Here is a 15,202-nt window from a genome sequence, read left to right as displayed (position 1 = left end):
AGCTTAAAACTTTTAAGTAGCTTAAAAACTAAAAGTTCGAGATATGGGTATTTTACGAAAAAAATGCGCTTTCTATTACATGCATTTACTCTTTTTCATCGAAGCAGTAGTTTTCCATATATTGACATGTTTACTTTAATTATGTCCATCATATTACCTTTACACAAATATAAACATTTGTTGGAGAATAGGGCCTTAGCGTTGCGTGGTAAAAAATTTTTTGTCTAACTTCATCACTCAAACAAATTTTAAATACATTGCATATATGTCAATAGACACATACGTTCGACGTTACACAGGGAGTAATGCGACAGCCAAATCACAAAGAACATTATGAAAGCAACAGGCAACCTTTACGGATTTGAAATAATTTAAAGCAGACAAGGTAGCCAGTGGCTCAACAGTAAACATTTGGAAATCTGCGCTTTCCTCTTACAAAGAAAAAGTTTCATTGCATTAACAATAAGACATTTGTGTCACAGTCGTTAACTGATTAGGAAAGGAAATAAATCTATGCAGATAATCTTATCCCCTAAAATGATTTTGTTCATTCATATGTCACAAAAATCCATATATACACATTATATTCTATTTCAGCAAAATTATATCACTTTTTTTTAAACTGTTTTTATCAGCAGCTCAGACTTTGTGTACACCTAGTACTTCCGCTGTGTAATTATTATTGGGTATTCGAGTTAGTAGACGGACAAGTTTTGACGATCTACTTTTAGGTTACAAGCTATCACTTTAAACTTCGAATAAATCGTTGCCTTAGAATTTTACCCAAATCCAGGCTTCGTACCAGCATCTCGCAGGTGAAAGATCTTAAGAAGCCATTTTTTTGATAGAGATAAAGCGTATCAGCGTCAGCAACCCTGCTAAGGACTCATCGCTTTTTCGTTGGCTTGGTGGATTCCGTTGAGCTGCATTATATACTCTTCAATCAAATGCGGTAAGCAGCAATCGGCGGAAGGCCCCTGCATTTGTTTTAGTTACTAAATATGGAAAAGGTGATCCATCCTTCTAACTTAAATGCTAATCAAATACAGGTAAAATATAAGTTTTAGTGAAAACATTTTTATGTTTATTTAGGCCACTGGTCTCTTAGTATTCAGCTATTCCTTCTTCAGGTTGAAACGCTTACATATAGGTTATCAAGTGTAATGGTCAGTTTTATTCCAATCAGAAGTACATTGGTATGATAACTTGATACGAGCATCGGTAACAAATGACGGGAATCTTGAACAATTAATTGTAATGTGTATAGTTAATGATGTTATAATTCCTTTTAAATCAACGCGGTGTCTACAAATATAGAATTTGCAAATGAATCATATAATAGTCATGTCAATAATCAGTAGATACCTCGAGTTTTAAGCGTTACTTAAAGGCTGGTTCTCAAAAACTTCCACGTCTTCGAGCGCCGACCGCTACGTCTCCCTACATTAGACATGGCTCTCAGATATAACTATCACTGAGAGATAATTATAATTATGCATTGTAAATGATATAAAGACAGCTGATACATATGTAAACTTCATGTTAATAGTCATATGGATCTATGTTTCGGGTAACACTGGCGAGTTTCGATGCTCGAGAGCTTCCCGAAGCTTCCTTTAAATAGTTAGATAATAATATTAATACCTTGATAATAAGATGACCTTGTATATTTCATTATATTGGCCATAGTCTGCTAGCGTTAAACCGCCCTTAATTTTCGACTACGTTTGCTTGGAACCATCCATAATAATAAACTATACGGTTCTTCATCTTCATTGAGCACGGTCATACGACCGTGTTAAAAAGCAGGGTACGAGAGCGTGTTGATAGGATAATAATAGTCCTGTAAGAAAAAAGCTTAGAGATGGCCAACACTGTTTTGCGAAGACCTAAACAGCCTGAGACCTACTTTGTCGGAATTAGGTTGCTTACTTCCACTCGACAGATTGCAATGGATAATCAAACAGAGCAAAGCGATTAAAAAATCATTCAGTTTTTTGGATAATATATACTATATTTTTTAGTTGTCTTCAATTAGGTTATATTATTTTTTATTCTTCAGCGATTTTATTTAATCGGCTAAGTGTGGAAACCTAGACAGGATTCTATATATATTTTTGTTCTTGGATATTTTTACTATGAAATGTGAATGAGAGAGATTGATAGGAGGAAAAGCGGTTGCCGATTAAGCAATGCAAGTAGTCTTTAGACTACGTAGCAACTATATATAAATCATTAGTGATTAAACGTGCCACGGTCTTCATCGGGGTATTTGTGACGAAAAGTTTTACCAGCGTGCGTAAAATCGAAGAGTTGTCAGCAGTTTCTGACTTATGATAGACATGATCCTGAAGGCTAGTGTTGGAATTTATCTAGCAATAGGCACGCCTGCTGAAATAGATGAAGAAAATATTCGCTGCAGTCCTAAGTAAGGTTCTCTGCAGTTCTTTTCAACACGGGCAAAGTCATCTAGTAAACCTCATGAAATATTACAATTTGATGAAAAGAAATAACAAGAGGCTAAGGCAATCCTACATTAATTTGATTGTCCGACATCGGGTCTATTAGTGATCTTCATGCCTGCATATAGAATGGACATTTCAATATTGATTTAGCTTGCTCCAATTCGATCTCGGCCTTTGAGGAAACGTTCTGCGACTAAGTTTCGGGCTTTAATTTGACAAGAAATTACTTCTCGCTGTAGGTTGCGTATTATGTATACAAACAAATGTCTTTCAATAAAGTAATCCCACTCTGTTTACGCTGCTCGTACTTTTCGGCCGCGGTAAACTGCTCGAGGGGCGATTATAGTAACCTCCATAAGCCTGAGACAGTGATGACATTGAAGTCATTGAGGGTGAACGTCGGCTTCTTCTGAAATTAAATAAATCAACATGCTGCTTGTATACATATTCCGCTGCTTTAAAAGTCCACGTATAGGGTAAATATGCATTGAGCTGTCGCACAAAGTCAGAACCTCTATAGAGTACAACTTTTTGAAGACTGCTGGTTTAGCGAGTCGGCCTTAACTATTTTTCCACATTATGAAAAAGAATGAGAATTTAGGTAAAACAATTAAATAATTTTAGGTTGTACATAACTAAAAGAATTACCTGTTTTGAATTGTTAAATAGAAATGCAAGGCGACGGTGGCGCCAAAAAATATGCTAATATGAAATCTTGTATTTTCGTCCTCTCTTCTATCCTGTTCACTGCGCCTTATTTATTGACGTATACGTTTGCCTTTTGGCTGTTTAGGGACGAAACTGCATTGTGGTTGCAATGTTATTATAGCAATTTGAATGAAGTATAAGGCATTTGCATTCGATAAAGCGCGCTAGTTCTTAGGTTTTACTCAATAACAGGAAGTTCATCATCAAATTATACACTTTTTAAAGAGACCACAATTTATTCAGCAACACCTCACCCTGAGAGGCTGGCAGAAGTATATCGGGACGAAGTGTGTGCCTCGGGAAGTCGGGGGTACGATGACGCAAACGTGAAAAAATCCGTCGAAAGCCTAACAAGAAAAAGCATTGCCAAATCAATACTAATTTTTTTTACGTAAACCTTCGGTTTGATTAGATACATGGCGGATAGTGCAGACAGAAAGATGGTTTTATAACCACCCCTTATGAGCATTTTTAGAGTAATCACAGATGTTAATATGATATGTAGAAAATTATTGACATTTTGTAGCAAACTTTTTATGCTTCTGTGAAACGCTGTGAGCAATTATATAATATTTTTCTAATCCCGAAGTCCACGTATTCCAGCAATATGTGAAAGCCTTATTTATTAATCTTATTATAACACCTTTTCTGTTCGTCGTCCTGAGTCGGAAAATGAACTCGCATAATTCGATTTAGCTGAGCCTGCAAAATCTAATCATATCCAAACAAAAAAAATTATAGTTGGCCTGAACTATCATTTTTAATTAAGTAAAATATCGACACCCAGTAAAATACGTATAGTAAAAATAGTGTAGCCGCAAGGAGACAATTCGCCTGTTATATAGACAAACCTGATTTATTCTAACGAAACGACGTTATTATAGATTTAGATATACCTCCTAAGGTATTCTAATACATATATGCTGTAGCATTTGGGGCGTTGATCCTTTTGATTGAATCTTAACATGCGATTTTAGCTCTTTTGTATATTAGGTCTGCTTTTACTCGTTAAAGATGGCAACCTTTAAAACATGTATCATCAGTCACTGGATGACACCTCTATTAATGTAACTTCGCTCTGCTCATTAACTGAAACTGTGCCTAAATGCAGTTAGTGTTAATCAAATCATATTTTTTCTTTGCAACGTGCCTATGTCACCATTGACGTTCTTTAGAGTTTGGGACGTTATGAGAGTTAGGCTCAAGTCCTTAGCGGAACGTTTTGTTAAGAGGACGGCGTTGAACGTGTTACGTTTTTCAGGATTTAGGCTGTTTCTTTAATAATACCTGTACCTTGCAAGCGGTTGTGAACTGGAGATGAAGTGCACTGGCATGAGGTTCGATCACAAGGTAAAATAATTCACAGTGCTCTAGTAGTCTACGATTACCTAAAGGAAAATGATATATGATGGATGCAACGTGGAAACCATTGCCATTACTACGAGCATTCCGGTGTCCCTGTTTTCAAGAGATCAAGCACTGCTATATATATCATTCTGTCTAGCTGATAAGATGTATAGGTTTATGGATATCCGAAAAACTCAATAGCGAGTGCTCGAACAATTCATTATTGTCCAGGTGCTATGTCCTTAAATAGAAACAAGCTGCTCTACATAAATAGGCATGGTTAAAATATGCATGGGCTGAATATGTATGTGTTGTACCAAGATATTTCAGGAACATCTACGATATATACTATTAGCAAAGGATTCTTGTATGGCTATATTTTTATATACTTCAAAACTATATTCAATGTCCAATAGCGGTATCTTAGCGATGCGTGTAATTCTCACACTTGCTTGGGACCCGTGGACTGTTTACTTTTATTGCAAAGATGTTCCAAGGGCGCCATCGCCATAGTTTACCAAACAAAAATTGCACGACGGATGGCTTCGTCGCAATAAGTTAGTTAATTAAAAAACTTTATTCAGATCTCTTGGCATGAAGTGCTTCTGGTTTTGCTTCATCAACTACTTTTAAAAGGGCAGTTAGTGCATTGAGCTTTGAGTTGGTGTAGTACTTTACTAAGTATCTTGACAGGTATTTGTTTCCTGTCCCAGTGCTGATCCTTTTTAAATAATACCAGTAAGCGTATCAGAATTCATTGAATAGAGGGCTACTTGTAGTGAAACGTTTATATGAGGAAAATTACTTTGAAAACTACGGCTAGCAGTAGGATCAAAAACACTGTTATAAACAGGGTACATTTCGAGTGAATCATTTCTACTACGCTGCAGTAACACATACAAAAGTTACTAATATGGATATAAAGCCTTGCTATTTAGACTTATATATAAATAATAACTTTTAAATTTGATTAGGTGCTCACCGGAGTGATTCGGATCGAGGCACATAGTTACAATAACATTCAATAGTACCGCGTGACAAACAACGAGTACAGGAGGTTACATGAAAATGAACATTGCGGACTCGGCTCACTGAAGAAACGACGGGACGAATCATCGAGCGGCGAACCTAAGATTAATCGTCAGTCATAAATTACGTAACATAGACATGTCTACCATTGTCAATTCATTTTAAACTGTGGCCATTAAGTTTATTTGATCAACTTTTTACTCTAAACGCTCTATCCTTTCTACTCATATACGTAATCTGCAGACGATTTAACTACAAATGCTAAACTTACTGATCGGCTTCTCCATAGTTGGGCCTCTGGTCTAGGGGGCGAAATACTTCTTTCGCGAACTGGAGGTATCTCATTGTTATTTGAAGCTGTTGATGAGATTCTGCAAAGTCAATTGAGCGAATACCGTTTTTGTTGGGATTTTTGTAGCCTGGATGGCTATGTGACTGGCTGAATAATGCAGTCTTTGGAACTTTTCCGGAAAGTTATGCGAGTTGCGACCGCGTCTAAACGATCTGCGTACATCTGGTTACCATCATGGTTTAATTTGGAGTAATTAGTTTGAAATGGAAACCTGACGAAAGACTCAATTACCTGTTATATGTTTTTGTTTTTGCCGCATCGGTCGAAGCAGTAGGCTTTACAATATTTTCTAGTTGAAATCACTTGTAAAGTCGGAGAGAGAGATATCACTATTGCACAAGATGTCGACCATTTACAATAAAGAGTACTCCGTTGGAGAAGTTCTTTGCGCTGTGGTTTCTTAAAAAAGTTATTATAAGTTTTGAAGCACACTGTATAGGAGTCCGTTAGATGAAAGGACTCTGATACAAAGTGCGGTAAGGATAACGTATTCCTTAATCAACACTGCTTCGTTAGCCTAGCCATACTCTAGTTCACTATCAGGATATTTCAATAGAAATCCTAGTTTTATTTAGCTCTTCAAGAAATCTGTCCATTTTTTACTTTTCGTTTGTACGAAGCCTTCGATAAACCTGACTCGTTTATACTAGTTGGCTGCAGCGAGCGCGTAAGGGGCTTGTGGTAGCAACTGAATAGTATTAACCCTATTTCTTGATGTTCTATCCGGCTACGCGAAAAGAAAAGGCAGTGGGAAAATCTTGTTTAACAGGATTCAATAATTCCCTATCAGATCAAGGGTTTGGGCAAATCAGGGCCATATGAAAATACTTGGAACGTAATGAAAGTACACAGGTTAGCATTAAACAAAGCTTGCTTAGTTTGACTACTTAGCTACTTAGCATAATTTAAATCCGCGTTAAATAATTTCTCATAACGAAAAATGAAGCGGCTTTAATTTTACAGACCTATTGACTTATTTTGGCATCTTTATCAGCTACAGCTTAGTGTTGCATGAAGCGTTTTTCTCGTTACCTAGAATAACGAAAATCTATAATTGATATATAAATGTACATGTACATGTACATGTACATGTCTTTGAGGCTTGAAATATAGCGTCGTTTGCTTCCTACCTGCTGTAAAGCTTTGGTAAGGAAAGGCTAAGAGAGGACTGCGTGATGAGTCGCACGGGTGTTTCTAGGAGTCTGGGCATTGTCAGATGCCCTGAACTCCCGATACGGCTTCCGCTAAAAAGAGATCTGCGACCTGAAATCAAGCAGGTATCATTTTCACCCTGTTCGCGTCTTGTCTGATGCATTGACCTGAAAAAGAGGTTTTTTATTTATAATCATAACTGGTGTAATAGTTACGCTTAATTAGCGTGAATATCGTTGTACCAATTATCTTTGAAATACTTAAATTACTCCCCGCCTTGTCACGGGCAACGTGTGGCCGTCAGCGTAGCAAGACCGCACATATGTTTGGTTCTTGCGTAAAGGATGAGCATACAACGCTTAAATTTTTAGCTCCAACCTTTTTATTGATATAAAAGTTATTTTACACGTATCACCTCTAAAATAAACATTTTTTTTTACGTTATCCATAAAAGAAAAGCACGGTTAAACGCTATCAAGCCTTACCTGGACCTTCTAAGCAGACCTTTCACGGGAGAGGTACTTCGTGAAGTCCTGCTTCTGCAGCTGAGAGTACGCGTTGCTCCCGATGAGGTAGCCATTGTAACTATCTACTAAAAAGGAATTGCAAACAGAGAAATTGAAGTCTAATAATAATAAAATGTCCTTTGGTCAATTTTTTATCCCTAATTACTCGTTTTAAATTCATCACACCGGTTGTGACACCTAATTATAAATATTAGATTTTTTTTTTTTAATAGTAGTAGGTTTTTTGTACTTTATCACTTGTGGTTTCATTACTTACATAGCCACAATAAGATAGACAGTAATAAAGCGTTCACTCTAGCTGGGAAGGTTAGAGATCTTCGATTCGGTTAGAGAGAAACGTTCATTTACCGTAAACAGGCCGTATGCTAGAGAAGTTCTCTTGTTTTTTTTTGGTTATTTAGTTTTACGAAGTGGTGGCATTTGTGTGATAAAGTATGCTCTTGCTAATTAAGGAAACGGCGTGGTCTTGGTGCTTACACCCCTATTTTTAAGTGCGCCTTCATAACGTCCACCGCGAATATCTCATCATAGCCGAATCAAAATTCAGTGATGACAAATGATTGCTATATTATAGTCTTACCATGCCACTTCATAGGTCTTGAAAACTCCATTCAGCGAAACCCGTGTGAAGTAATGCTTAATGGCTTTACTACTAGACGTGAAAAAAACTATGAAAAATTAATGAACATTCGAATTATACATTTGTGAATTATTTACACGTCAGCGATTTGAGCGTGACGCGTTTGTAAGTTGCAAAACTGCACAGAATTAAGTTACTTCCATACTGAAAGAATTTTTAAATGAAGGATCAATCGTCGCTGGAAGGAAATGACGTTGAACATGTGTGTATACCACACAGTGGCAGCTGAAAAACGGAACTACATAAGGAACCTCCAGCTAAAAAAAGGAAAAATGAGAAATAAAAAAAAGCTCTGGTGTCGCACCGGCTGTGAGCGCAGTTTGATACAAACAAGTCGCACTCTCCATTATAGCTCACTGCTTTGAACGGAAGTTTTTTGACGCGAACGGTCTTCTTGACGAGTCCTGGTATATGTCAGCATTATTATTTTAAATAAGAATATAATTAATATTAAATAAAGAAGAATAAATAAAAAAAAGTCTGTGGCAGCAGTATTATCTTGTAAAGAGCAGTTCAGTGAGAGTAAGCTATCTATCTATCTACTTGCTTTAGGCCTTGATGAGGCTACTGCAGACGGAACGGTTTGAAGGTACATAAAGTTGTTGTGTGACAACCTGCTGATGTTCCTACTCTGATACCGCGGCACCTGATGGTCCTGAGACCGCGTCATGCATTGTGTACAGTTTTATTGATGCTTCTATCCTGAACGATATCAGTCGAATTATATGTACTCTACTCTACTGAAATAAAACTGAGTTTCTAATTGTATCAGTGTAACTATATAATTTATTATAATTATTATATTATTATAAGGTAAAATGAGTATTATTAGAATTTGCAGATTGATGCAAATTCTTAACAGGCATTATCTTTCGTGCTAAACAACCTTCAATAGACTTACTTTATACTATGTTAATTTTTTAATGCACCATTAAGCAGAACTCAACATAACCAGCACGCATGAGCTCCAATATTTTTCTCTTGTGGGGGTTTCTCTTGTGCATCATTCTCAGATGATAAAAGTTGAAACCATTTACAAAAGTAATAAAGCTTAAATATTCTCTGTTGATATATCATACTAATACTACACCGCTGATTCGATGTAAATTTCACATTTTAAGTAAGTTAAACGATTGCCTGCATCGCTGGTTCGTTGTATTATAATATTTGTGAATATAATTTAATTATAAACTAGTGAATTTAAACGTTACACATGTTAGCTGTAGATGTGTTTATCGGGTCTACTTAGCATCTGACGTCCATTGTTTGCACTAACTATAGCCATAGAGTTCTACAGCGACACCTATAACGTGTTGCACTACCTCAGAAGAGTTTCTTTCGGATAAAAAAGAAATCGACTTTTCAAAATAATATCTCAACTAAAAAATCTAAGTTTCTAGTTAACTCGGAAAAGTTGCTTTCCAGAAAAAGAGATAGTTCAACTTGCTCAATTGTATTCAATGGATATGCAACAACTTCTGAACGAAAAAATTAGAGGCACTCGAGCTGAAGGATTAGTAAGACTCAGAGTCAAGCCAGAGGAAAGTCTCCAATCCAATCCAATCCAATCCATCGTATGTACAAAAAATCGGTGCATAATACAAGCGTCACTTGCTTGTTAAAAATGGTGTACGTGTCGCCGTTAGACGCCTGGAATGGGGGGTCGTACAGGTGAAGGGACACAAGAGTGAAGTTTTCATTATAGATAATGTTACGTATTGCGTTCGCCCTATGATATATACATAGTAACGTATACAATGTAGGGAGCTCACTGATTGTTTTATACGTTCAATCTCCATCTGTTTATGTTTGAATCGAATCGTCACATTGTCATACCGCTGTTGACAAGCGTACTCACTTTTATAAGATAGAAGTGGCGTTTATAAATCGCCTTAGTTAAGGAATCCTTGGGTTTGTTTTCACTTTGTCGAATGTATATACGTCCAAGTAGGAAGCCACCAATAATGGTGGTGCAGAGTCTTCTTGTGAGAATCGAAAGCCATTTGAGCTTTCACGGTTGACATAGCCGTAGTGCTCAAATTGTCACCAACCCACTGACATATAATGATAATAGGTGGCTAACTATTTATAGCTAATCTTGTTCTTATTCTTAAGGTCACTCGTATAAAATGGCACATAAATGTCGCCCACAATAGAGTGATTTAGAGTCAACGTCCACACACCTAGTATGACACAAACTAAGTGATTGACTATGCAGTGCAACTATTATGGCCGTGCTTGCAGTCTTCTCGTTGAGACGAGGCAGTGCCTTCGCTCAGTAGCTTCAGCATTAACACTGACACTGCAGAGGCAGCGACAGCTGTGGTACTAGTGCTGTACAGAGTGTATGGTACCAATTGGTACAATCGTCTGATATGAGGCAACTCCACAAGCGGCTTCTCTGCGAGCGTACCGCCCTGTTTCCAAGGTGCTTATGATGAAACTCCGGGCGGCTGCTACAGATGCCGAGGCGAGCGACCAACCTCCGCTAGAAATAGGCGATGGTGGTGATGCTGACGACGATGTCTGAACTGACCCATCATTCTGAGGCCTTGGTCAAAAGTAGATGTTGACGGAATGACAAAGAAACGCGACAACTGTTATGTTGTTTGTAGAAGCAGTCTTCTCTCAGCAGCACACACGATTCAACAAAACAGAACAAAACGCCGGACGCAAACATCAGGGAGTAAGCGAAAACATTAGAATAGAAGAACCACTATCTGATCGGGCTTCTTTAAAACCAATGAATTCTGTGTGGCTATATCTTAGCGGATACTGATTAGAGCACCACTTTCCGACACATTTTGTTGGGATATATTAATATTGTTGTTATATGTGCTAGAACTTTCTTTCTCCATCAATAGATTTCAGCGTAGGAATTTTTTTTATACCAGATGGCGCTTCCCAGTTCAGAACAATTGTTATCTGTAAACATAGCAATCGAAAAAATTTTCAATAACGCTAAATCAATTCTGTATCGTGCGAATAGGCAAGCTTGGCAGAGCACATTTGAGTCGAATGCTTAGACCCAAGGAAGAATTATTTTGGTGTCTTGTTTAAAAAAAGAAGCAAAACCTTAGCTGATCTAAATAAGCATAAATCATCTTCATTCATTACGAAGAACGCGTCAACTCAGTATCGAACGACGTTTTTCATCAAAGCGATGCTAATCAAGTAGGCGATGGTGTTTTCACGGATGCTGCTGGTCCGGTTGAAGGAATTCTATGCCTCTTACCCGTGGTACTTATGCAGTCTTCCTGTGCGTACATTAAAATCATGTGGTAACACTGCAATGTCCAGAAATTGTGTCAACTAGCCATTTACGTCGCGCACACTTTGTTCCAAAGCCAGCTCACGTTATTGGTTGCAAAAGATTGGTTTCCAGTTGCCACCGGACGCCATTGCTGCCTCCGGTAAGTAAATCCATCAGAACTTATTCTCGATGCTCTGAATCTCAATGATACTTATGTCTATAATACTATTTGTTGCTGTACGCACATACTATTCTAACCAGTCGCTCACCCCAGTGAATTTTTTTGTATGTTAATATAAAAATATAAGCTGCATTGAATAATGTGACGTTACTTTATAGTAATTATAGTGATCCCTGTCGGTTCTTCAGTATTAGGGAAAAGTATTCTACATTCAGATTACTCGCTATTAGAGACATTTCCGGTTAAAGAATATAGACCGGATATTCCCATTAACCGTAAAAAAAATGTCATATGTTTTTTTTTTTTATATATACCGTCGACATTTCTGTTTTTGGATCACGTTAGGATTACCTATGACACTAGAGCCGCTTTCAAATCCCTATGTTTATTCGATAATTGTCTAGCTCACACACCACGCCGAAATGTTGTTTTCATAATGGAAGCCATATATTTTTATGCTATATTATTATTATACAGATGTTTTCATGTGGGTGAATGAATCCAATGTTGTTCTTAACTGGCCCAGTCGCTGCGGCGGATTGGGCACTCTCATAAAAGTTGTTTATATCTCTTAGATTACTATGAAGTGCTTAGACCAAAGCCTTCTAAACTGGAGAGAATACGATATGAGAGTAATCAAGGATGGAGTTACTCTAACTTCTTTAAATGTAGATTCTTGTAACGCGAGTTACAAGGATCTACATTTAAAACAAGAACAATTATTCATAGGTGTCACTATAGACGAGATTTCGACCGGTGTGGTAAATTAAAAATTGAGGGAAAAGTGAAATTAGTGGAAGTGATTCTAAATACGTTACTTTCTTGTAAATGTGCAACTTGTACTTAACTTTATTTCAACGAGGCTGACTGCAAAAACGCTAATGTAAACTAAGTAGTTCTCCATCACACAGGACGCCTACGCCTTGGCTCTTAAAATATGGGATAAACCATGGGCTTTCTTTCGCATCACCTCAGGGCTTTTATTTTTTTTTACCGGCATCCGTCACAGTGGCCTGTTATCACGGGCCTGAATACCTTTGAGACCGCTGCTTACCGTAGCCACGGACTTAACTTGCGCTAGGTTTATCGGCTCAAAAAAGGCCCCAGATGAAAAATGAAAAGGCTAAACCAACCAGGATTTAAGCAAGTAATTGAAATAAGCAGTGGTCGAGGAGGTGAAAGCACAATTAGACAATGCAATTAAAGAACTTTCTTACAAGGGCGTGTAGATAGGTCGACTAGAGAAAATCTCGGCACGAAAGAATAAGACTCCTGCCAAAATACTGGCAGAACGAGGAAATAGCGCAAGCACGAAATACATTAGATTTCATGTTAAGGAAGGTCACAAAAGCAAGAGCCGAGATAGAAGGCTGATGAACCGACGCAAAAGTATAAAATATAGCAAAATCAGAAAGAACATAAAAGAACAAGGACGCTTATGAAGAAATTTATCAAGCAGAGCGAAAAAAAAAACGATTTGAGGGAGCTAGTAAAGGCGATAGAAACCGACATGTAATAGACTTCCGTAGAGCATTGTCATAAACAGGCCAAAGAACCGCTGCCCCAGGCTATCGCCTGACGCCACATGAAGGTGGTCGAAGCCTTGTTTCTGACGAAAGCGGCCAGAAAAGACGGTTGCATACTAATCAGTAACGAAGAAATCGCCGAATCAACGATAGAGAAGGCGGAGGAAGCAAAGCAAAAACTAGCACTAGAAGAGACGCCAGAACTTAACGGAGTCCTTCCAGTGTGTTTAAACCCCTTATTAAGAGGTAGCCAAAAATTGTTAGAGGATTAAGAAACGGACTTACGACTGAAGGAAGATCTCTTGATTCTGATTTTTAAGCTAAATTGTTCATCTTACACTCTGATATACCGACTTAATAAGGCAGGTAACGTTATGAAGAATGTTGTAGTAGAAACAATACAGAAAGAGATTCGTCAAAAGCAAACGCTCTCAAACTCTTAGTATGGTTTTAGACGTGGAGGCTCTGCAGGCGGAACTATATAAAAAACGCTTAATACGGCACATAGGCAAACACGCAAGACTCGGAACGCGAGGTCTTTGTCCTTCTTATACTGATGGACGTTAAGAACGTTTTCAACAAAATGTATTGGATACTGACCGTAAAGGCTTTGGAGCGTAAATGTGTTTCACGTCAAATACTACCATCCAATCTTAAAGACAGGCCACTATGGGTTGGAAAGCAACAAAAACGGGTTACTGTTAGGCTTTCACACGACTTGATCCACGGGCCACGGATCTAGGCTATGGTGGAGGATTACAGTTGGCCGTTCTAGTAGAGAGGCCGAGACGGTGGCAAACGAGGCCCTTACCCAGGTGTAGTAATGGATAGCAGAGTGTCGCCTGTACTTCGCGTGGTAGAAAGGCGACGCAGTCTTTTTAACTAGCAGGAAAAAAATAGGTAAAAAAACTTTTTTCGAAAAAGTCCACATCTCCATGTGAAAAAAAGGCACGATATCTGAGAGTCATTATGGGCACAAAACTTACACGTATTGTACATGTGGAAACAAAGGTGCACCGGACAGACTGTCAACTCGTAACTCTACCAGAAGTCTGAGGGGCTAAGGAACACGCCAGAAGACTGTTGCCGACAGTAATAGTAGAGTATGCAACGCCATATGCCTGTCCTGTATGGGCGGACAGAGCCTTGACTCCGTAGGAGAAGAGATATACTCCGCTATCTGCGTAGAGAACAGTCATCATCCGAATGGCTAGAGCTTGCAGAACGATTTCGACCAAAGCGGCACTGGTAATTGCAAGAAAAATGCCATGGTATATTCTAGCAAAGGCACGAGCGCAAAGAGCGAGTGATGAAAAATGGGATCTCATGTCTGTAAAGACATCCACTTTAAACAAATATAGCAGTGGCTGCATCAGCCAAATTCCTAACTACAGAGGGCACTTACAGGTCGAATGGACTAAATCATCGATCCTAACATAGATCATATAATAGATCCTTCAGTAGGTGTCGTATGACGTCAAACACGTTCTTTGTAGACATTTACAATTACACCCAACATATATGGTATGCTTGTTAATACCTGTGTACTATGCAACTTAAGAAATACGGACAAATGTGACCATCGAGAAGTGCCGAGCACTGAAAGGAGCCCGAAAAGATGCTGCACCCGTGAAATTATTCCAACTCGACACGAGATACATGCCTATACAAATAATTAAGTCTAAGAAAAACCAAGATAGAGGAGGTGGTCCTCATAGAAAGTATCATGCATCTAAAGAGAGGTTTTAAGGGGCAAAAAAGGACCAACGAAACAAGTTGGGCAGCGGAATCTGCCGCTACTTTGGTTAAACCGAACCGAACGAAATACTGAACGAAAATCTATACTCTATAATCAGTTCTGTAATAATATTTGAACAACAATGTCTTCAACAAAGAGCTATGCACTAAAGTATTGCTAACACGGTTTTCGAAAGGTTTAAAGATACCTTTCATTAGGTTAGGATTAATTTTTATTTAGTTAAGGTAAACTCCTGCATCCCTAACAAAAAGGCTATAGACCAT

The 15,202-nt window shown here is 38.1% G+C and overlaps 2 protein-coding genes across 8 annotated transcripts in view; one reads left to right on the top strand and one right to left on the bottom strand.

Moving 5' to 3' along the window:
- Positions 1–1,057: 1,057 nt before the first annotated feature.
- Positions 1,058–10,654, bottom strand: LOC111254759 (uncharacterized). 4 transcript variants are annotated; one of them, XR_015317843.1, is made up of 8 exons: positions 10,079–10,654; positions 7,539–7,645; positions 7,032–7,220; positions 5,821–5,920; positions 5,503–5,648; positions 3,817–3,884; positions 3,428–3,520; positions 2,843–2,874 (listed from the first exon to the last, which is right to left on the bottom strand). XR_015317843.1 is itself a non-coding variant. In XM_022815942.2 (7 exons), exons 2-7 carry the CDS (start codon positions 7,631–7,633, stop codon positions 2,736–2,738), a joined length of 759 nt encoding a protein of 252 aa, XP_022671677.1. In that variant the 5' UTR covers positions 7,634–7,645; positions 10,079–10,653; the 3' UTR covers positions 1,058–2,735. The 4 variants fall into 4 exon arrangements, 3 of the variants coding, with proteins under 3 accessions (XP_022671677.1, XP_022671675.1, XP_022671676.1); XM_022815942.2 differs by lacking the exon at positions 3,817–3,884 and having other exon boundaries at positions 1,058–2,871; positions 10,079–10,653; XM_022815940.2 differs by lacking the exon at positions 3,817–3,884 and having other exon boundaries at positions 1,058–2,874; positions 10,079–10,648.
- Positions 10,655–10,726: 72 nt separating this feature from the next.
- The window catches only part of LOC111254808 (uncharacterized), a 58,444-nt gene continuing 53,968 nt past the window's right edge, over positions 10,727–15,202 (top strand). For 3 of the 4 annotated variants that reach the window (XM_086975863.1, XM_086975861.1, XM_086975859.1), the window contains exon 1: positions 10,924–11,633. The gene's annotated coding sequence lies outside the window, so the exon portion shown is untranslated. The other variant, XM_086975860.1, reaches the window with a different exon arrangement.

This window comes from Varroa destructor, unplaced genomic scaffold, assembly GCF_002443255.2.
Source record: "Varroa destructor unplaced genomic scaffold, Vdes_3.0 BEIS01000007.1, whole genome shotgun sequence".
In the NCBI taxonomy this organism is placed as follows: domain Eukaryota; kingdom Metazoa; phylum Arthropoda; class Arachnida; order Mesostigmata; family Varroidae; genus Varroa; species Varroa destructor.
Note: the sequence above shows the minus strand (reverse complement) of the source record. Positions and strands in the feature narration are given on the sequence as shown.